Source organism: Puma concolor, chromosome D3 (genome assembly GCF_028749965.1).
Source record: "Puma concolor isolate L17-30 chromosome D3, mPumCon1.1.hap2, whole genome shotgun sequence".
In the NCBI taxonomy this organism is placed as follows: Eukaryota; Metazoa; Chordata; class Mammalia; order Carnivora; family Felidae; genus Puma; species Puma concolor.
This window is the reverse complement of record NC_141678.1, coordinates 19,277,954-19,300,851: the sequence shown is the minus strand read 5'-3', so window position 1 is coordinate 19,300,851 and position 22,898 is coordinate 19,277,954. Positions and strand designations below refer to the sequence as shown.

Here is a 22,898-nt window from a genome sequence, read left to right as displayed (position 1 = left end):
TAAGGTTTCAGAGACCCATCCCCCAGAGCAGCCCCTGTGCCTCTTGCTTCAGCACCCCCAGCTCTTGTGACACATTTGGATGAAGTGTGCTGGTGGCCCTGTAGGCTGTGTTGCCTCAGCAGAGGGGCTCCTAGACTGGGGGCCATTTCAAATGAACTTAATGTGAATAGAGTTTAGAGTTCATTTGTTTTAGATTTGACCAAAAGTTAATGTGTCGTTTCTGGTAAGGAAAGAAACTCGTATGTGGAGTTGCATGTGGATGGAGCAGAATTTCTCTGAAGTGTTTGTAAGTGGAATTCTAGACATTGTGATATCTACTACCCTGTATAAATTCCCTCTTCCCTGCTCGTGACCTTGGTTTGCAGGCATTGATTTATTGGCTTATTATTAATGACCCTATTGAATTATAGTGAGTAAGAACTGTAGATTTCATTATCAGTTTAGGGATCTTGTTAGGAAGATTCCAAGGCCCCACCCTTAGAGGTTGCTGGCGAATTAGTCTGGAATAGGGCCCAGGAATCTGCATATTAAGCAATGCCCATGCCAGGTAAATCTGTTTCAGTAGATCTGAGACCACATTTTGATATCCTCGACTGGAATAGGTCAGTACGGTCACTACTTAAATTGTACTTTTATAGGAAGACTTTAGTAACACATTATACTTAATTAACACTAATGAATTGCATCCTGGATCTGAAAAGCTGAGTGAATGTGGTTTACATTGGAAACCATGGAGGAATACCAGTGTTGCATGATTCTACATAGTAAAAACTAGCTGAAATTCTGTCTAGATCCTGAAAAAGTAAGGCAGTTCCATTTGTGGCTTTTTTTTTTTTTTTTTTTTTTTTTTTGAGAGAGAGTGAGCATCCCAAGCAGGCTCTGTACTGTCAGCATGGAGCGCCATGCGGGGCTTAAACCCACGAACTGCAAGATCATGATCTGAGCCAAAATCTAGTCAGACAACCCAACTGAGCTACCCAGGTTCCCCTGTGGTTTTGTTTTCACAATAAATCTGAAAAAAATACGTTAACAAAATATGTTTGTAAAACAGCTTTGTATTCCTGCATTTTAGGAAGAATATCAATTGTTTTGCATTGAAAGAGCCAAAAGTTTTGTGAGGTTTATTCTGAAAAACAGCAGCCCTCCTATCCTATCTGCTCTTCCCCATTTTCCCTGCTTCACAGTATCTCCTTCAGCTGTTGGCTGATAAGTTTGTGTTTGCCTCCATATCTCAAATATAAACATGTGCTTGGCTATTTACTGATGTTTCCATTTTAGGCATTATCTTTTGACTTCTTTCTCCCTCTTGCCCACCATGCATGTACTCCCCATCATCCATCTCCCTGATAGAATTCTAGTTCAATCATATTAAGTGTTTGCATTACGACTGGGTATTTAAATTTTTTTTTTTTAACGTTTTATTTATTTTTGAGACAGAGACAGAGCATGAATGGGGGAGGGGCAGAGAGAGAGGGAGACACAGAATCAGAAGCAGGCTCCAGGCTCCGAGCCATCAGCCCAGAGCCCAACACAGGGCTCGAACTCACGGACCGCGAGATCGTGACCTGAGTCGAAGTCGGACACTTAACCGACTGAGTCACCCAGGCGCCCTACGACTGGGTATTTAAATCACAGCTGAGCTACATAGTGAACTAGGTTACCTTCCTGCAGAACTTTTCCCTAGAATTAATAATCCTCTTGGATTTTTATTAGTTATTAGCTTAGTTTTCTGTCCACTTGTCACTAATTCAACCCCAGAGTTCTCTTAATTCAACCCCAGAGTTCTCTAAGTGCATAACACATCGTCTATTTTATCAATTTCTTGACCTGGTCCAATCTGAACTGGTTCTCCCTTGTGCCTAATATATTGCTGTCATTGTGAGCTCTCTCCTGCTGAATCCCGTTTTCTGTGTACCCTCTTCCCCTTGGTTTAATACCCCATTTTGATAGAGTGCTTGCAGTAAAAGGGGTGCATGGGAAGTAGTTTGAAAGAATTGCATGTCTGAAAATGTCTCGTTCTCATACTTGATCAGGTGTGAAGTTCTAGTTTGGAATATATTTTCCTTTAGAATTTTGAAGGCATTATTACTTTTCACCTAGTGTTGCTGTTAGAAGAATCTGAAGCCATTCTGAGTTCTGAGAGTCTTTGTATATGACTCCTTCTCCCTTTTGTAGCCAGGGTTCTGAAATTTCAGTGACAGGCCTTGGCAGAGGTCTGTTTTCATGCACTTGCCAGGCTGTTGTTGAGCCTTTGAGAATGGACTCTTAACCTTCACTCCTGGCATTACTGGGAAACTTTCTTGAATTATTTGTTAATGATTTCCTTTCCTTATTCTTCTGGTTTTTCTTTCTGGAATTCCTGTTCTTCAGGTATTGGATCTGGACCTATCTCTGTTTTTCTTATTTTTTCTGTCCTTACCACCCCCATTTTCTTGTCTTTTGATCTCCCCTAATGGAAGATTTCCAAGTTAATTCTCTGTTCCTTTTTTTTTTTTTTTTAATTAAGACCACATTCCATGGTTGCAATATCTTATCTCTAAGGACTTTAATATACTTTGTTGAAGCTTTCATCACCCTGCATGATGTTTTCTTCCCCCTTTTATTTTAAAATGTTTTATTTTTTGAGAAATAGAGCAAGCAGGGAAGTGGCAGAGAGAGGGGCACAGAGGATCTGAAGCAGGCTCTGCGCTGATAGGATGACAGCAGCAAGCCTGATGTGGGTTCAGATGTGGGGTTCAAATCCACGAACTGCAAGATCATGACCTGAGCTGAAGTCAAGACGCTCAACTCACTGAACCACCCAGGTGCCCCCTTTTTAAAACTTTTTGTCCTTTTTGTTTTGCTTTTAGTCTTTCGTGTTACAGACTTTCATTAGCTTCCTGGCAATCATTGGTAGTCTGCTTATATTTACAGGTGGGATAGTAAGAAGATGTGCTTGTAAGGTGAGCTCATGGAATTTTTGGTAAATCCCCAGCCAGTGTCCATCTTTAGGACTTTCCTCTTGGGCTCTGGTCAGGTTCCCCGGAGGAAACTTCCAGTCTCTTGTCAGGAGGCTTTACCTTGAACTGCCGACCTTGTGGGAGCTCAGTGAAGGAAGAGGGCTGGGGAGCTTCTGCATTCTAGTATGCCCAGAATTGGCATCCAGGTCAAGACTATTGTCTTCCAGATCTCTGGACAGGCTTCCTAGTCCAGAAATTTACACCCTCTAGAGAAAAAAATTCCAACTTTTTGCCAAGCTTGGGGAGGGACAGTCTCAAGATTGTGTGATGTCTGGATATTTAAGCACATTCTCTCTTAAAAAACATGTATTTTTTTTTTTTTTTTGAAAATATGTTACTCTAAAAGGGGCAACTTGGCAAGAGAAAGAAGATGCAGAACAAAAAATGATGTCAGATAACTAGATCAAGATTTAAGGAATGGATTCTGGTTCTGACTACCTCCACTACCACTTCTCTCCAAGACTCTGGTTTGTTATCTGTGCGAGGGGGAGGGTTTAAGATTCAGTTGGTGCATACTATCTCAGCTTCTGTGTTCACCTGCTGGGTATTCCATAAGCTTAAAAAAATAAACATGCAGTAATTTTTTTTCTGTCTCTGGCCAAATGGAGGTTAGTACCTGGATTTAGTCTTATGCCTGAAAATTAAACAAAACTCAAATACCAAAGGAAAGCAATCCCTAAGAGAGGAAAAAAAGATGGGCTTACAGCCTTGTGGGAGTTTCTGGGCACTGGAATAGGGAAGGGGAACTGAAGTGGACCCTGCTACCTGGGTTGAGGAATCTGAGCTAAGAGTTCAGAGAGGTTGAGGCAACTCATGTTCATGAGACAGAACACCAGAGAGAAGAAAGCTGTACAGAGAACCCAGGAGATCTGTAGAAGGGCTCTTTAGAGTACTCAGAATACTGATCAGCATGAGAATAGGAGGAAAGTAACCAAGGCCAGGGAAAGAACCATCAAAAAGGATTATAACAGTGCCAGGCATTACACAAGGCTGAGAATTGTTCCTGTTCCCATCGAGCAGATAAAAAATTCACAGAATATTGGGTAGACCATTGTTTGAAAATGTACCAAGGATTTTGTTTTAATCAGGTACAGTAAAGTGACAGACATGGAGATAACTGCCTTCAAAGAAGTTGATTACAATTCCCAAGAGGAGGGAGAGTGCCATGCCATTCAGGATCACATGAAGAAACCTCAGGGTGGGTCAGAGGGGCGGTAGGAGTGAGGGGAGAGCATGCCTCAGACCATTTGTTGTGGTTTCCATGGGGCAAGGCAAGGTAGACAAGTTTGAGTAAGCTTAGAATCTGTTAATTCAAATAAAGTCAGAGGGTTCTTGGCTATAGGTCTCTAGTTGTCCATAACCTGGCCCTGGTGTGATTTAGGATAGGAAATACTGGTTTGGTGTGTGATAATTAGGTAAAAGGTGTTTGGAGTTGATTAGTAAATTTGTATACGAAAGGTATGCTCTGCAGGTAAATTGTTTACTGTCTAGGACCTAACTGACTCTGGGAGGGCAGTCTCTAGGATTAGTAAGGCCCCAAGAGTCAAAGGATCATAAAAACAAACTTAAAAGCATTAAAAAAAATGTTTAAACAAAATTAGAGGCACCTGGGTGGCTCAGTTGGTTAAGCGTCCAACTCTTGGTTTTGGCTCAGGTCATGATCTCACAGCTTGTGAGTTTGAGGCCGGCATCTGGCTCTGCACTGACCACTCAGAGCCTGGAGCCTACTTCAAATACTGTGTCTCCCACTTTCTCTGCCCCTCACCTGCTCCTGCTCTGTCTCTCTCAAAAATAAATAATTAAAAAAAAAAAAAAAAAAAAAAAAAAGATGTTTTCAGACCTACAAAGGCTGGGAACAAAATTCATCATGAGGAGACCTACTATACAAAATGTTAAAGGACATCCTTTGGGCATTAGGAAAATTATACCAGATGGAAATCTGTATCTACACAAAGGAGTAAAGATTGTGTTATGGGGTTTGTAACATATGTAAAAGTAAAATTCATGACAATATTGGCAAAAAGGCCAAGAGGGGAGAAAGGAAAGCATACTATTGTAAGATTTTGTATATTAGAAGTGGTTTATTACTTGAAGGTACACTGATAATTTAAAGATATATAAACTTCAAGCAACTCTGAAAACAAAACAACACTCAAATGTCCATCAGCTGATGAACAGATAAACAAAATGTTACATCCATACAATGGAATATTATTTAACCATAAAAAGAAATGAATTACTCATACATGCTACAACATGGATGCATTTTGCAAACATGCTGAGTGAAAGAAGCCAGGCAAAAAAGGCCATGTATGATTTCATATATATGAAATTCAGTCCGGAATAGGCAAATTCATAGAGACAAAGCAGATCAGTGGTGCCAGAGACTGGGGAAGGGAGAATAGGGAGTGCCTGCTTAATGGCTATGGGGTTTCTTTTGGGGGGTAATGAAAACATTCTGCAATTAGTGACGATGGTTTCACAACATGGAGAATGTACTAAAAGCCACTGAATTGTACATTTTAAAATGGTGGGGCACCTGACTGGCTCAGTTGGTAGAGCATGCAACTCTTTATCTTGGGGTTGTGAGTTTGAACCCCATGTTGGGTGTAGAGATTACTTAAAAATAAAATTTAAAAAAAATGGTCAAAATGGTTAATTTTATTTTATGTGAATGTTACCTCAATAAAAAAAAAAAAAAAAAAAAAAAAAGAGGGATGCCTGGGTGGCTCAGTCCGTTAAGCATTCTGACTCTTGATTTGGGCTCAGGTCAATGGTTAAAATGGTTAATTTTATCTTATGTGAATGTTACCTCAATAAAAAAAAAAAAAAAAACCAGGGGGCGCCTGGGTGGCTCAGTCCGTTAAGCATTCTGACTCTTGATTTGGGCTCATGTCATGATCTCATGGTTTGTGAGCTCAAGCCCCACTCTCAGCCCAGAGCCTGCTGGGGATTCTCTCTCCCTCTCTCTCTACCCCTCCCCCATTCACGTGCATGTGCGCTCGATCTCAAAATAAATAAACTTAAAAAATAAAAGAGTTAAGCCAGTAGAGATTTATGATGGATTCATAAGTATTCTTTTAAAAAAGCCAGAAAAAGAGGAAGTGAGGAAAAAAGAACAGATGGGACAAATAGAAAATAAATAGCAAGATGATAGGCCATCAGTAATGGCCTACTGAGGGTTCCGAGCCCATGGTCCCGGCTGTGATGTAGGAGAGGCTGGTGGCAGCCACCACGGTGGTTTTGCCCTGTCCCCTGAAGAGGCAGCCATGGTGTGGGTGGACCAAGGTGTGGTGGAGGCTGGGGGGGCAGGTGAACTTGGCCCCCGAGGCTGGTGGGGCCGGTAGGGAAGGATGAATGAGCAAGGGGAAAAACAAGGATGGAGGAGACATGCTGATGGTGGTGAAATACCATTTGGAGCTGCGTGCATTTGGAGATTAAGGCTGGTGGACCCTTTACAGAAGGAAGAAGACACAGAACTTAAACCTTGTCTCACAAGTGTATGGTAGAGCTAAAGAAGACAAACAAGCAAGGGTCATCTGAAATTGAAATCAGCTCACTAATAATCTCAAAGTTGGAGATCACTACTCAAGCACAAGACCTTTACAAAGATGGTTGGGGCACCTGGGTGTCTCAGTAGGTTAAACATCTGACTTTTGATTTCAGCTCAGGTCATGATCTCAAGGTTCATGGGTTGGAAATCTAAGCATGGAAGCTGCTTGAGATTCTCTCTCCCTCTCTCCCTGCTCCTCCCCTGCTTGTGCGCATTCTCTCTCTCTCAACATAAAGAAATAAACTTAAAACAAACAAACAAAAACTATGAAGATGGTTGATATAAAGGCCTGGGCTGAGTATGTTGTGGATTGGGCTGCCAAGGACCCATATGGCTTCCTTACAACAGTTATTTTGGCCGTTACACCATTGTTTCTAGTAAATGCCATAGTGTCCCAGAAATTGGTCAAGATGATTGAGGCCAGGGAAAAGGACCAAAAGAAGAAACAAAAATGTCAAGAAAATATTGCAAAAGCTAAATAACTGAATAAGCACTTAAGGAATGAACAGGCTGTACAACCAGAGGTAAATCGTTTGGAAAATTATGCAGTTTTGGAAGGACCCACTAAGGTTTCTTTTCTGTTTTTCATGACAGTAATTTGTAGTAAAGTCTGAGCACATGGAAGAATCCTGTTAGTTATGACTTCTACTGCAGCAACTTTTAGGCTTTGGTGTAGAAGTCTGTTGGTGGTTATTGTAAATTGGTTATGCTATAAATTCTTTATAACTGACTTAGTCATTTGCCATTTTGCAGTTTCTGTACTGTAATGAAAGCATCCTGTGGAAAATGACCCTACATTATGAAGTCTATTCAAATAATGGCTTAGAACAGGGTCGTGTTGTGGACGAAGGAAATTAAGAACTTAAAAATCAGAATTATCCTGATGTAGAAAGTGTTATTTGGCTTTTAAGCCTTTTAAGACATATAGTATATTAATTATTATATCTTTTATCATTATCGCTTATTTCCTGGAATAGAATCATTTCTGGCTTTTTCAAAGCCAAGTATTAACCAATGACTATTTCTGTGTTCTGCATTTTTCTCATTTTAGCCTTTGAGATAATTATCAGATATTCTGCACTTCTTAAAATCTAATTTTATAAAGAATTCTCATATTGACTATGAAGAATACCACCTACCAGATATAACCATGTTTGTACTTATGAACACTGCCATTTTCTTAGAGATGTCTTGTTGAGTAGAATAACACTATGACTTAAACGCTTGCAGTAAAAATGCCAAACCTTGTGGTACCTTGGAACCAGTTTATTCTTGTGCTAAGTAGAAATGTGAAGTAGTTAAAATGTCTTATCAGATAATTTGCTGATTAAATAAATGCCACGTTTGTGTTTTTTATTCTATTCTTTGTCTTACCTTATTTAGTAGTGATGTTCTATACTTTTTGATCCAATAGATTCATGGTAAAAATTAAAATTTCAAATTTCTTGTATGGAAGTCTTAAAAAGTAATAAGTCATATTTCATAAGTGGTAAAGAAAGGCTTAACATTTGGAAAAACTTTGCTCATCATACTAGTAATTGGGTGAAAAAGGTAAAGTACGTCAAAATGAGAATGGGTTAAAATTAGCAATAAAGAGCTAAAGAATATTTCCTTCAGGTAACTAGTATAACTGGAACTTTTACTATTACATGTGGCTTTTATAAGTGCATAGTCTAAGAATTTTATTTGCTGTCAGTATATAATAGCTTATTCACATGTTCCTCACCTCTGATAATGAATTATAAGTTACAAAAAAATTGTCCAACAGCTTTAATTTAAAAATAAAACTAGATATTGAAATAAATTTGATACTTTTTCATAAAGAGAAAAAAATAATGGCCTATCAATAACCACACTAACCATATCAATAATCACATTAAATGTAATTAGTAATCACATTTAGTAATCACATTAAATGTAAATGGTATAAACATTCCCATTTAAAAGCAGAGATTGTCAGATTTGATTTAAAATAGCAGTACCCAGGATGCCTGTGTGGCTCAGTTGGTTGAGCGTCTGACTCTTGATTTCAGCTCAGGTCATGATTCCCAGGGTCATGGGGTCAAGCCCTGGGTCAGACTCTGCACTGAGCATGCAGCCTGCTTAAGATTCTCTCTCTTGGGGCGCCTGGGTGGCGCAGTTGGTTAAGCATCCGACTTCAGCCAGGTCACGATCTCGCGGTCTGTGAGTTCGAGCCCCGCGTCAGGCTCTGGGCTGATGGCTCAGAGCCTGGAGCCTGTTTCCGATTCTGTGCCTCCCTCTCTCTCTGCCCCTCCCCCGTTCATGCTCTGTGTCTCTCTGTCCCAAAAATAAATAAACGTTGAAAAAAAAATTTAAAAAAAAAAAAAAAAAAAAAAAGATTCTCTCTCTTTACCTCTCTCTCTTTCTCTCTCTCCCCAGCTCATGCTCTCTCTCTCTAAAAAATAAAAATAAAATAAAAATATATGTATATAAAAAAATAAACAAAAATTTTAAAAAGCAAGACCCAACTGCATGTACCTGTAAGAAACACACTTTATTTTTTTTTTTTAAACACACTTTAAATATAAAGACACAAATGGTTAAAAGTAAAAGGATGGGAAAAGATAATACCCTTTCTAATAACTAATCAAAGGAAAGCTGGAGTAGCTATATCTATATTAATATTAGACAAATCGGTTTCAAAGCAAGAAATATGGGAGATAATGGTTATTTCACAATGATAATAAGGTCAATTAGTCAAGGAACCATAATAATCTTAAACATTTATGCACCTAATAAAGCTTCAAAATACATGATGCAAAAAATTCAACAAGAAATAGACACAATTACAGTCAGGGGTTTCAATTCCCCTCTCAATAGTTGATAGCTGAAGTAGACAGAAAACGAGCAAAGATATAGTAGTCAACTTGATTTTGATTAATGTTTATTTTTTAATTTTTTAAATGTTTCTTTTATTTATTTTGAGGAGAGAGTATGAATGAGGGAGGGGCGAGAGAGAGGGAGAGAGAATCCCACACTCAGCTCAGAGCCTGATTTGGGGCTCAATCCCACGACTGCAAGACCATGACCCCAGCCAATATCAAGAGTCGGATGCTTAACCCACTGAGCCACCCAACACCACTGTTGGGTTAATCACCCACTGATTAACACTTAATAGAACCACCCAACAAAAGCAGAATTCTCAAGTGCGCATTCTTCTCAAGTGCACACAGAACATTTACCAGAATTCAAAAGGCTTCAAAACCATGCTAACTACATTGTCTGACCACAACGAAATTAAATTAGAAATCATTAACAGAAATATCCTTGGAAAAATCTCTAAATATTTGAAAACAAAATAACACACAACCATGGATCAAAGAAGAAACCAAAAGAGAAATTAGTATCTTGAACTGACTTTTAAATGGAAACGCTGAACATATCAGAAATTGTGGGATGCCACAAAAACAGAACTTGGTGGCAGGGGGAGGAGTGTGATTTACAGCATTAAACATCTGTATTAGAAAAAAAAGAGGGCATCTGGGTGGCTCGGTTGAATGTCCGATTTCGGTTTGGGGCACGATCTCATGGTTCAAGGGTTCAAGCCCACATCGGGCTTGCTGCTGTCATGCAGAGTCTGCTTTGGATCTTCTGTCCCCTCTCTATGCCCCTCTCCACTTGCTCTCTCTCTGTCTCTCTATCGGAAAAATAAATAAATAAAACATTTTTAAAAAAAGGTCTCAGATCAATTATCTTAGCTATATTAATACCAGACAAGAAGATTCATTTAAGAATCTAGAAAAAGAAGAGCCAATAAAATCTAAAGGAAGCATAAGAAAAGAAATAAAGATCAAAATGGATGTCAGTGAAATAGAAAACAGAAAAAAAAAAAACATAGAGAAAAACCAATGTAACCAAAAGATGATTCTTTAACAAGATCAATAAAATTGATAAACCTGTAGCCAGACTGATTAGGAAAGAAAAACAATAACAACAAAAAGACATGGGGGCGCCTGGGTGGCTCAGTCGGTTAAGTGTCTGACTTCAGCTCAGGTCATGATCTCGTGGTTCGTGAGTTCGAGTCCTGAATCGGGCTCTGTGCTGACAGCTCAGAGCCTGGAGCCTGCTTCAGATTCTGTGCCTCTCTCTCTGCCCCCCTCCCCTGCTTGTGCTCTGTCTCTCTCTGTCTCTCAAAAATAAACATTTACCAATCTCAGGAATGAGAGAGGTGACTAATGCAGATTCCACAGATATTGAAAGGAAATATTATGAAAAGTTTTATGCCAACAAATTTAACAACTTGGATGAAATGGACAAATTCCTTAAAAGACCCAACATACTAATGCTTACTCAAGATGTAACTAATTTGAATAGTCCTATTTCGGTTAAGGAAACTGGTATTGTAACTGGAAACCTTCTACAAAAAAACCTCAGGCCCATGTCCCTTCACTGAGGAATTCTACCAAATATGTAAGAAAGAAATAATATCAATTCTCCACAAACTCTTCCTAAAAAAGTAGAGAAGGGAATAGCTTCTCAATTCATTCTATGAGCAGGGTACCAACATTACCCTAATAAGGAAAACCAGGCAGGCAATCATATTACAAGAAAAGAAAACCACACTGAGATACCACTACACAAGAGAAAAGGAAATATATGTTCATGCAAAACCTTGTACATGAATATTCATAGCAGCTTCATTTGTTAGAGCTAAAAACTGGAAGCCCAAATATCCATCGACAGGGGAATGAATGGTGGTACGTGCATCCAGTAAAATACTACTCAACAATTAAGAGGAACTACTGATGTAGGCAACATCATGGAAGTCTCAAAATAATTATGCTGAGTGAAAGAAGTCATATAAAAAAAATACACCCCATATTCTTCCATATATCTAAAACTGTAGGGGTACCTGGCTCAGTTGGAAGAGCAGTCGACTTTTGATCTCACGGTCATGAGTTCGAGCCCCATGTTGGGTGTAGAGATTACTAAAAGAATACATAAACTTAAAAAAAAAAAAACTCTAGAAAATGCAAACTAATGTGAAAGGACAGCAAGCAGGTCAAGGCCCCCCCTGCTTAGGGAAGGGGGTGGACAAGGAGGGGCAGGAGGGATACATTACCAAGGGGCAAGGAAATTTTGGAAATGACAGATATCTTTACTGTCTTGATTGTGGTGGTGGTTTCATGAAGTCAAAATATACTATAGTGTACACTATAAATTGTAACATTTGTTATGTCTATTATATTTCAATGGTACTACAATGAAGAATTATTTTTAAAAATGATACAATTTATTTTTTATTTTTTAATTTTTTTTTAAAGTTTATTCATTTTGAGAGAGGGAGAGTGGGGAAGGGGAAGAGAGAGAGGGAAAGAGAGAATCCCAAGCAAGCTCCTCACTGTTAGTGCCTTGCCTGATGCAGGGCTTGAACTCACAAACGATGAGATCATGACCCGAGCTGACATCAAGAGCCGGACACTTAACCGACTGAGCCACCCAGGTGCTCCAAAAATGATACAATTTTTAAAAATTAAGGGGCGCCTGGGTGGCTCAGTCGGTTGTTCAGCTCAGGTCCTGATCTCGTGGTCCGTGAGTTCGAGCCCTATGTCGGGCTCTGTGCTGACAGCTCAGAGCTTGGAGCCTGCTTCAGGTTCTGTGTTTCCCTCTCTCTCTGCCCTTCCCCACTTGCACTCTGTCTCTTTCAAAAATAAACATTTAAAAAAATTGAAGGTGTGCCTGGTGGCTCAGTCAGGCGTCCAACTCTTGATTTCAGCTCAGGTCATGATCTCATAGTTTTTGAGTTCAAGCCCTGCACAGGTATCTTTTCTACATGTTTCCTTTTGATTCTCTTAACATCCTGGCAAGGCAGGTTTAGGTTTGAGGAGGCTGATGCCCAGAGAGGTGAAGGCAGCTGGAGTTGTCCCAGACTGTCTGATGTGGGCATGGATCCCGCACCCCTGAGTATGAGGCTGGGCTTCACTTGGTCTGATGAGTACTTCTGAACCCACTCCCCATTTGTCCCTTTCAGTCGTGGAAGAGGGCAAAGCCTAGATCCTCACTGTTCCCCTCCCCCCTCCTCAATTTTGTATACGAGGCAACAGGCCCAGAGAGGTCCTGATTGGTCCTGCTTTAGGGGCAATGTGGCTGAGGGTCCCTCCCGCAGCAGGACGTCTGCCATCAGAGCGCTGTGATGGTCTCCTGTATCGAATGGTGTCTTTGGCAGAGGCTTGCTCAAGAGTTCCAGTGAATCCTCAGCCCCCAGGCTGGCTGTGGGATAGGCAGCATCAGGCAGGGGGTAGCATCACAGACAATGTGGGCCTCCCCTTCACATCCCGGCTCCTCCGGTTTCTAGCTCTTTGACTTTGGACAGATCACTTAACCTGTCCCTGTATCAGTTTACTCACTCATAAGTATGAAGAGCATTAACGAAACGTAAAGCCATCAGAACAATACTTTGCCAACAGAAAGGCTACAGAAGTGCCCTCCAAATAAATGCATGGCTTCGGCTTTAGTCCCAAAGCTTTGGGCTCCTGCCATTTCCATTCTGAGAGCCCTGGGTGGAGGCCCCACTGACGCTGAAGAGTGCCTGCCCTGTGCCCCCCACGTAGCAGGCACTTTCCAAACCTTATATCATGCTCTCTCCAACAGGGCAAGGGGAGACTTGATATACCTGGTTCCCAAGATGAAGGAACGAACCCTGAGAGGATACCACCAGTGGGTGACAGAGCCAGAACTAGGCTGAGTCTGTCTGCCTCCAAGACTGGGGCTGGGCAAGGCCTACCTGCTTCCTCTTGGGTCTGGAACTCAGGCTGGAGCCCGCCTGGCATGTCCTCTCTGCCCACCAAGCTTTGAGAGACACAAGCCCCCTCCTCTTGGAGTGTACCTGCCTGTAGAGTAGCCTCACTGGTGGCCGTGAGGCCCTGACATGAGGGCACGTGAAGGGGTTGTGGACACCTGCCTGGCAACAAAGCCAACCCTCTTCTCTTGAGCTGTTTTGTGCTCTAGCTCAGCTATTGCATTGCGTGCCTCCGTCTGAGAGGCGGGGAGATTGAGACCAGCTGCTGCTGCCTGAATTCTCCCAGAGCTCGCCTAGTGACACCCGGCTCAGGTCCTCACACCATCCCGGTAGGAGTCTCTCCCAGCGGCAACGTTCAAGGTTTGTGGGCTGGATTTGGGCCAGTGGTGGGCAGGGAGTGAGGGGGGCAGGAGGGCCAGAGAGCTTGGCATTTCTCCAGCAAGGAGTCACAGGAGAACACTGCTGCCTGCCTGTGACGGACTTACAAGCCTGCCCAGTGCAAGGCTGGCTTCCCTATCCTTCTCCAAGCTGGCCCCTTTCATCTCCCACCCCACTTTGCCTTGCTCTGGGGAGCCTGAGCCCCCTGTTCCAGAGTAAGAGCACAATGGGCAAGCCCGTGTCTTTAAAACAAGGAGGACTGACAGGGCCAGGACCCCAGGCTGGAGGGTTGAGAGCTGGAAGGTACTATGGACAGGCAGTCCTATTTACCCAAGGCAGGGAGAGAGGAGGCCCTGGCCAGGTCCCAAAAGTAAGTCAGGAGCAGAGCTGGGCTGAACTTGGTGTTCTCCACACCCTTCTCACCACCTCCGGATAAAGGTTTCTCCAAAAGCAGCCAGACTGGCAGGGGCCTGCCCTTGGGGTGGGCAGGCAGCAGTAGAAAGGGAGCTCCTTTTCCTCCCCACCTCCTCCCTGGTCCTGGAACTCAGCACCTCCCTGTCCTCGCCCTTCTTGGTCATCTCCTTTCTCACTCAAGGGGCTGTTGCGTATCTAGCCAGCCTGGAATCCGTGCTGACTCATGGTCCCCCGTGGGCCCCACTGCGGAGGAGGGTTAGCTGGTGGGCCCGGGAGAGTCCTACCTTCTCTTTGGCCCAGAGGGCTTTTCTCTGCCTCCAGGTCTCTCCTCATCTGTGAGGATCCCCACTGCCCCAGACCTGACCTGGCTCTGCATGGGAGACTTAGGCTGCTGTCTTCCCCACTCTGGGCCTCAGTTTCCCCCCCAGACATGTTCAAATTCCTTCCTTGTCTTTGCCCTGTCCAACTTCTAGTTGGGCTGTACTCCAGCTCTCCGCACAAGGCTGTGAGGCTGACCATGGCTTTAGGCTTCTGATCCAGAGCCTGCCCTGATGGTCCTTGTGGGAAGGGAAGATAGCCCCTTTCTGGGAGCAGACTACCCCTGGGAAGCCCTCGGAATGCTCCACCCCAAGTCCCCTGCTGCTGGATGTACCCACCCCCACGTCCTGCATGCTTTCTTGGAGTCCCCCAGAGGGGAGGACTGTGCACACGGGCCTCCAGGGCCTGGAGGGAACACACAAGCCCTTTGTCTCTGGTCTAAGATTTATCTCCTAACCCCATGGAGTTCCCCACTGACTCAGTACAGGGAGCCTGGGGGGGGGGGGGGGGGTGGGTCCTAGGAGTGGTGGGCAGCACTTGTCCATCTGTGGGAGATGAACCTTGCCTCCTGTCAGCACAGTCTTGTCCTCAGCCCAAGGGGCCCTCCCTGGTGGGGAGGTCAGCATCCTGGGCTCAGGCCCAAGATTGCTGTGGGGCTCCATTCTGAGCTTTGCCCCTCTGTGCCCTCCCAACTGCTCCTCTCCAAGCCCCACCCAGATGTGAAGGCGAGGTCCCTGGAGGCCTCCCCTAACTCCCCAGCCCACAGATGGACCTGACCCCTACACCTTGGTGTCTTCTCAGGGAGTAATACCTGGGGTAAGTCAGTGAGAGCTTGGTCCCTCCCTTTCAGGTATGCAGTGTCCCTGAGTCTTTGGCCACCCCTTTCCCCACCCCAGAAGCAAGCTGGCGCTCAGTGGCCCTGAGGTCCATGGTGCAGAAAGGCTGAGGCAGAGGGGGGCATCTCTGTTTACTGTGGGATCGGCACAGCAGGTTCTGGGCCCTCCTGCTGAGGGAAGTCTGAGACTCCATCCTGGGCTGACCATCTAGCCTCTGGTGAACCCATTCTCTTTCCATCCCCTTAATCCCAGGCTGAGTATTTACACTGGATTTCTGGGGACCTAGAAGGCCTCCATCATCCCCCATCCCATGTGCCACTGGCAGTCAGGTAGCAGCAGCCAGGGTGGTGGCAGGTCACCTCGTGCAGCAGGCCTGGGGCTCCGACCCTGGCTCGGCAGCTGCAGAGCCCCAGGTGGAGGCAGCAGAGGTGGCCCTGGCCTCACTACCCTCAGGCTCGAGGTCCAGGCCCTCATAGATGGTGGGGAGTGAGGTGCGCTGGCTCAGCCGCCGGCGTAGGCCGACCAGCAGGGGCTGGGGCAAGGAGGCCACGTCCACATTGTTGCCCAGGTCTACCCAGGCCAGCGCGGGGAACTTGGTGGAGTCCTTGACAGCCTCAGTGAGCTCACGGGCAGTGGCCCTCGTCAGCCTGTTGCCGTTGAGCAGGAGCTGGGTGAGGCGGGGCAGCGTCCAGAGGCTGGGTAGCAGCAGGCGCAGAAGCTCATCGCTGAGCCCCGTGAAGCTCAGGTCCAGCACCGTGAGCCCGGCTCCCTGGTTTCCCAGGTAGCGCACAATGTGCTGCACATCCCGCGCTGACAGTGGAATCCCCGACAGGTTCACGGTCTCCCCAGCCAGCTGAGTCACCTGGAGGCTGCTCTTGAGGCTGTGGAAAGGTTGCAGGCAAAGATGGACTGAGCAAGGGTCCATGGCCAAGGCAGGTCCCTACTGGCTGTAGACAATGACCCATTGGGGCAGCCCTCAGTGGTGGCAGGGCCTGGGCCCTACAATCAGGCCAAGCTGGGATCAAACTGCTACTTTCTACGTGGGTGGCCATGGGCAATTCTTGGAACCTCTCTGAGCCTCAGTTTCTCCTTTGGTGACAAGAGGGCCTGGCTGTTGTGAGGAATAAATATACATGTTAAGGTTCCATGAGCTATTATTATTATAAAAACCTCCTGTGTGCCTGCATCACCACACCTGTTGTACCTATTGTCTCACTTATTTTTATGCCAACCTAATTGAGTAAGAATGATTATCCCATTCTGCAGAGGAGCAAATGATGCTCATAGAGGTGATAGGACTCTTTTATGCTCGCACACCACTAAGAGGGTACTGGGTCTTCAAATTAAGGTGCTCTGACTCCTGCCCTCACCTTTTTTCCCATGCCTCCTCTAAGGTCACTCCTTAGAGGGGTAAAGATAGACATTCCTATGAGGGTGATAGGGTATCCGGCTGTCCCCCCAGTCTTGAGGGCTAGAGAGGGGACAGGCCCAGGGTAGAAAGAGGGGAGGTATTGGGAGGTGTGGGGGTGGGCAGGTGGAAGGTGAAGGGCGGTGAAGGGTTCCCTGTGTTCTAAGCTAGAAAAGAAATTTAGAGACTGAGGAGGGTCCTCCACTGCCCCTCGAACCTCCCTCTAGGTCTCTCCTGTCATTTGAACATGGACCACTAGGCAGATGGGTAGTGGGACCACCTTCAGGGCCCTTAACCACCACGGCAGGAAACAACCTCATGGGCTCCGGGCTCATCATGGACCACCAGGCTCAAGGAGGGGAAGGGTGGCAGAGGTGCGGCAGGGAGCAAGCAGGGGAGAGCACCAGCGCTGTGGTTCTAGGTCCCTCAACCTGGATGTCCGCAGCAGGTAACTAGGCCGAGTCTGGCCACAAAATGGTGATGGAGTGACTGGGAAGGGGACCCCATGGCAGAGCAGGCTACTAGGCTCACTGCGGAGGCCTCGGCTTCAGGCTGCCTGGCAAAGGCTTTTCAAAGAGCTGTAGGAACATGAGGGCAGAGTGTGGCCTCAGGCAAGCCATTTCGCCTCTCCCAACCTCAGTTTCCTTCCCTATAAAATGGGAATCATGACCCAGAATCTGCCTCCCTCACAGCCTGTGTGAGGATTCAGCTGACGCCTGCTACGCCTGCTGGGGTTATCTTGGTCCGGGTATGGTCCAGGCCCTGTGATAGGCCAGGGATTGAGAGGTGAGTGAAAAGCAGGAGGCAGGTCACACAGAGGGTGCAGTTTGGCTTGGGGGCATTCCACAGCTGTGATGCAGACAAGGGTGAGGGGGTCACATGGTGGGGTTTCAGGCACCAGCCTCTTGCTGAGCTGCTTCTCCATGTCAGCCTAGGAAGGGACCCTAAGGGGCCACGAGGCAGGGCTGTGGCTGGGTTCCCCTTACCAGCTCTGGGTCTTCCTCTGGAGCAGGCTGGATCCTCGCTGCCGCTTGGAGTGAGGGGTGAGGTGGTAGATGAGCTGTCGGCAGATCTTGTCCGAGGACTTCCAGAGCTCATAGTCCTGTAAGGAGGCAGTGTTGTCAGGATGAGGCCGAGCCCCTCCCATGCCCCTCTGGGCCTTTGGGATCCAAGTGTGTGCTCCGGCACATGATTCATCATGGATCACTGAGCTGCCCACTAGCCTCCCCCTCCCACCCCCCACCCTGGCTGTGGCCTGGCACAGAGCCAGGGGAGGCTGCCCATTGGGAGCTGGACAGGCTGGTCTGAGGCCCGCAGTGCCCGGCGGGAGGATGCCTAGACAATGGGGCCTTGTTCCCTGTCCTCAGGCCCAAGGCCAGTGTCTCGGGCTATCAGCCGGCTCCCTGCCCACCCTCAGCACTCCGGGGGGACTCGCCACAGGGGGAGGCAGGACCAGACCCCTCCAGGGAGCCCTGCTCCACTGACGCCACCCCCAGGGAATAGGAACAAGCCAGGTCAGCATGCTCTTCTTCCTCTCACTCTCCAAAACTAGACCGTGCCCGTGGGGCCTGGGTCTGGCTGCCAGGGCTGGGAGGGTCAATGTGTTACATCACCACCACCCGGCTCTCTTCTGGTCCTGAGTGGGCCCTCGTAGAGACCTAGCTTGGGGCGGAAAAACAGGGATGCTCTGCTTTCCACAAAGCTGGCACTGAGCACGCTCCACTACCCAGCACATTCTTTATCCTGTCCCTCTGTTAACAGAGCGTACACACAGTGGCAGCAAGCCCTGGCAGTCACTATGATAGCCCTAGGCTAGCCTCAGAATCCTTGGTGATGCCTGCATATAGATGTAGGAGTTCAGAGCTGGCAGGGCCCATAGTGGGCACTCTTGTTTTGCACAGGGATTCACTGGGCCTAAGGGATGGGGGCTGGTGGCTGTGTCAGGAGCACAGGACCTTCAGTGCTTGTGGCAGGATGTAGAGTGGGGTTGGGAGCAGATGTGGTGGCATGGGAGGAGGGGTGATGGAGTGGCAGACGCCAATTCAACATGAGGAAGGATTTGCTTATGGTTCACACTGCTATGGGAAGCAGTGAGCATTCATCCCCAAGTGTATCCATACAGGATGGGGACATGTGGACAGGGGTTCCAGCCTATGGTGGCTCTCTTCTGGCCCCAGGAATGCAGAGGCTTGGAGTTTGATTCCATCAGTGGATTTGTCAGAACATTCTATGTCCCACAGCATCCCCGTAAGACTTCCTGCCTGGGTCCCTGGTCCTGGCACACAGTGCTGCCACTCAGGAAGCAGGCCTATGCAACACACAGCTTTTCAGGTGTAGGAAAGCATAGCTCACCTATGTTCCAGGTGCTTGCCAGCCTAATACACTGAAACTGCCATCAGGTCCCAGAGAGGGACATTGACCTGGTTAAGGCCTCAAAGCAAGCCAGTTGAGGACCGAGGCTCCTAGCCCCCAGCCCTGGGCATTCCTGGCCCCTGTCAGCCACACGGACCAGCCTGAGGTCCATGCCTACTGGCCTCACCGTCTTGGGGCACTGCAGGTCACGGGCCAGGTTCACGAGCAGGTCATGGGAGATAGGGTCCACCAGATTGAGGAAGGCCACATTCCTATAGAGGATGTCGGTGAGGAGGGTCCCCTCGAGGCCCAGGTCCTGTGAGTGGTGAGGAGAATTGAGTGAGCCAGAAGTTGGGCTCTCCTTTTCCAGGCCCCCATCCAAGCTAGCCTCTCACATCCATTCCCCTCTGTCTGTCTCCTTCCCTGAGGCTTGCTGGAGTCTCTTCCCAGGTAGTGATGACCCAACTGTCCAGGAATACGTGGACCCTTTGGATGGGGAGAGTGCCAGTACATCCAGGGCTTCAGGGAGGTGATAAGTAGGTTCCAAAACCCTTAGACTGGTTCCCTGGAGGCGAAACATGGTACTGTGACACCTACCTCTTCTGGGGTTGGGCTTGTCTGGAGGGTTCTTTGGGGGATCCTCTGATGACCCCCAAATGCTGCTGTCCTCCAGCATTCTCTTTGGGCCCTTTGCCTCTTCTACCTATTTCCAAGCTCTCCTGAGTTGTGGCCACAACAAATGTTTGCTGACAGGTCCAGATCCCTTTTGTGGGGATGGACCTCTCTTTCAGCTCAGATGTCCCAAAGGCAGCTTAGATCGGGTGTGTTCATCTCCTGCCCTGAAACTGGCCTTGCCTCATATGACCCAGCTCAGTAAAGGGCGTCACCATCCCCATCTCCCCAGCGCTTGGGCAGGAGCCCAGAACCACCCCACCCTCTTCCCTCACCCCTCTCTGCCTAGCTCTCCCTCCCCACTGCTCAAAGAGGTGTAGGCCTCTCTCCCTAACAGCCTCCTCCTGGGCCCCTTGGCCTCCCAACACCTGTCTAGTCCCACCCTTGAGCTGCCAGAGCCAGATCCATGAACACACACCTAAGCTTGACCCTTAACCCCTTTGGTGGAGACCAAATTCTCTTGACGTTGTATGACATTAGAGACTCATGCACAGCCTGGCATTCCCACCCTCCCCAACCCACCAGCCTCATTGTCCAGGTTCCACGTCTCCCATCTCTCATAGAGACCTCACCATTGGGCCCCTGGTCTACCCATGCATTCCTGCCTTTAGTCCTTGGGCTTCTCTTCTTGTTATTCCCATAAGCCTGGTGAGTCCCTGAACATCTTTTCAGAGCATCCATACTGACAAGCCGATGGGGCAGGCATAGCCAGGAGGGGCCTTCAGACCCCTGGGCCCTCCTCAAGCCAGAGGGACAGTTTCTGTGCACAAGCCCCCTGTGCACAGGATTCTAGGCCACGTGGGAATGCCATGACTGCAGAGTCCCTGTGGATTATGGGGCAGACCCCTGGGCCAGGAATCCTGACCTGAGACACAAGGGGGCAATTTAGCTGGTTTCCCAAGTTAAAAAAAAAAAAAAAAAAAAAAAAAAAAAAAAAGTGTCCTGCTGGTGCTTTAGGGTCCAGATGCCATCCCAAAGATCTGTGCCTCTGGATGGTCTAGCTGATTTGGTGCTGCTTTGCTGTTTGCATTTTAAACACCATTCAAGTCACAAATGCCAGCTAGGGAGGATCTAGAAGAGAGGGCTAGCTGGTAAGCCTGGGCTGACCCAGACAGGGCCCCAGACTACAGCCACAGCCCGCCTTCTGCTGGTCTGGACAGCTCCTCTTAAAGGGCCAGCCCCACCTTTCCAGCCCACTGGGCCCAGAGAAAGGAAACCCAGTGCAGCAGGAGTGAGGCTGGGAGACTAGAAGCTTCTGTCTTGACTGTCCCCTAATTTGCTCTGTGGCTCTAGGCTCACCACCGTTCTCCAAGCCTCAGTTTCCCATCTCTAATCATCCACCTGCAGGCCAAACACCTGCATGGCTAATTTCAGATTGCAGTACAGGGCAGCTGCGGTGGCAGTTGCTGCGGGAAATGGGGATGTGGCCAGAGAGGGAAGTGGTTTGCCCAGTGGTGATGCTGGGACCAGAACCCACTTCTCCTAGGGCACCCCAGGCTGGCTCAGGTACCCGGTGTGTGTGGGACCAGGGGTGCCCACGCCCAGCTCTCACCCTGTCCAGATGTGGTGTTGTGATGCACAGATGCCAGGTGTATGTACTCAATGAGTGTGAGCTGCCTGTTAGGATGGGTGATGTGAGTTGTAGCTCTGTCTGGGCTGCCATAGTGTCATGGTGAGGTTGCACGGCTGACCAGCTGGGCTATCAGTTCCCAGGTCCTCTCTCCAGGGTCCTATGCAGTGCCTTCCCTCCGCCCCCGCCCCCACCATGGAGGAGCCGGGAGCTGCCCTCTTCCCATTCATTGCCCCTCAGTACAAGATGTCGTCCCCCTCCCACCATCCCCTTGCCACTCCTTTCCTGCCAAGGCATGAATCTGTGTTCTTAGCTCCGGGCTTGGGGGCACCCTCAACACACACACAACTGAACTCTCAAACCCCAGAAAGGTGGACACCGTCGCGGCCCTCTCTTCCACGCTCACACCACCCCACCCCACCCCACCCCACCCCACCCCCGGAGCCTCACTCGTCCTCACTCTAGCCGATTGCTTTCCCTCCCTCGCCCTCTCGCCCAGACAGGACTCCCAGCCTCCTCAGCCAGTCGTATGCTCCCCTCGGAACCCTCCCGGCCCGTGCGCCCGTCCGGGGCCAGCCCTGCCTCACGTGCCCGGGGCCAACTCCGCAGCACCTCCCGGCCCCTTCCAGGCCCGCAGCCTGCAGCTCTGGCCCCTCCCCGGCCTCCAGCCCCGGGCCGACCCGCTCCTTCTCTCGCCTGGCGCAGGAGGCGCAGCAGCTGCCGCGCGCGCTCGGGCCGCCGCTCGCGGAGCATGGACTGGATCTCGCGGAGCCAGCGCACCCGGCGCTCATAGGGCGCGGGCCCGCACCCCGCCGCCGCCCCGGCTTCCGAGGCCGCCTCGGGTCCGGTCCGCCGGCCCAGCCGCGCCCCCATGGCCGCTGCGCTGCCGGCGCGGAGCGGGAGGCAGTCCGGTCGTCGGCGCCCCGCCCCCGGCCCCAACCCCCCGCCCCGCCCCGCCCGGCCCGGGCTGCATTGGGTGGGGAGCGCAGGGTCCGAGGTTGCGCGCCCGGGCGGGGCCGCAGCGGAGGAGGAGGGCGAGGTTGCTGCTGGGGCCCCCAGACCTCCCAAACCCTCGGTTTGGGAGGTCTGGCCAGTGGAGTCCCGGGCCCGCGCTAGACCGGGCTCTGGAGCTCTGTCGTCTGGGCCTGGAGTCGTTTGGGGAGGCACTGAGCAGGGGCCGGGCGAGGTGGCGCTTGGCTAGTGGCCTCCATGCTGACTGTGGAGCAGTTGCTTTGGTGGTGCAGAGCACTGGACTCCGAGTCGAGGAGGGGTGTGTGTGGGGCGGGGAGGGGGTGGGGTGGGGAATTCCCTTGCCAGCCTTAGGCAGTGCCATCACCTGCCTCCTGGAATTACCCAGCCATTGGACAATCGTAGTATCTGACCTGTCCACCTGTGTAGACATTCCTGCATTGACAAATATTTACTGCCCCTCCCTGCCTAACTGGGGGAGGCCTGGGCAGGCTGGGTGGTGCAGGCTGGGCTCTCTCTGGCCCAGGCCTGGGAGACAAACAGGATGAAGAGTCCTGGTTAAACCCCTAAACCTAGCTCTGGGCAGGCTGGAAGCAGGCCAGCTGTATCTGCCCCAGGCTTCAGTCTTCCAGCTTGACAGGGGCGGGGAGGCAGTGTGAGGAGGGGAAG

At 48.4% G+C, this 22,898-nt stretch overlaps 2 protein-coding genes across 2 annotated transcripts; one reads left to right on the top strand and one right to left on the bottom strand.

The window, feature by feature from the left end:
• The first annotated feature begins 4,743 nt into the window (after nt 1–4,743).
• Nucleotides 4,744–7,907, top strand: LOC112870339 (small integral membrane protein 15-like). The gene has a single exon (XM_086681971.1). It carries the CDS (start codon nt 6,819–6,821, stop codon nt 7,032–7,034), a length of 216 nt encoding a protein of 71 aa, XP_086538097.1. The 5' UTR covers nt 4,744–6,818; the 3' UTR covers nt 7,035–7,907.
• A 7,463-nt stretch (nt 7,908–15,370) lies between these two features.
• LRRC75B (leucine rich repeat containing 75B) lies at nt 15,371–22,175 on the bottom strand. The gene is made up of 4 exons (XM_025933303.2): nt 21,957–22,175; nt 19,206–19,334; nt 17,653–17,768; nt 15,371–16,139 (listed from the first exon to the last, which is right to left on the bottom strand). The coding sequence occupies exons 1-4, from the start codon at nt 22,131–22,133 to the stop codon at nt 15,614–15,616; spliced, it is 948 nt and encodes a 315-aa protein (XP_025789088.1). The 5' UTR covers nt 22,134–22,175; the 3' UTR covers nt 15,371–15,613.
• Nucleotides 22,176–22,898: the final 723 nt, after the last annotated feature.

Bases quoted from the DNA above. Each gene is read 5' to 3' on its own strand.
- LOC112870339 (XM_086681971.1), top strand. From the start codon at position 6,819: ATGAAGATGGTTGATATAAAGGCCTGGGCTGAGTATGTTGTGGATTGG.
- LRRC75B (XM_025933303.2), bottom strand. From the start codon at position 22,133: ATGGGGGCGCGGCTGGGCCGGCGGACCGGACCCGAGGCGGCCTCGGAA. The intron at 17,769-19,205 runs GTGAGGCCAGTA...GCCTCCTTACAG, and splicing joins ACCTGCAGTGCCCCAAGACG to GACTATGAGCTCTGGAAGTC. The intron at 16,140-17,652 runs GTAAGGGGAACC...ACCTTTCCACAG, and splicing joins CAGAGGAAGACCCAGAGCTG to CCTCAAGAGCAGCCTCCAGG.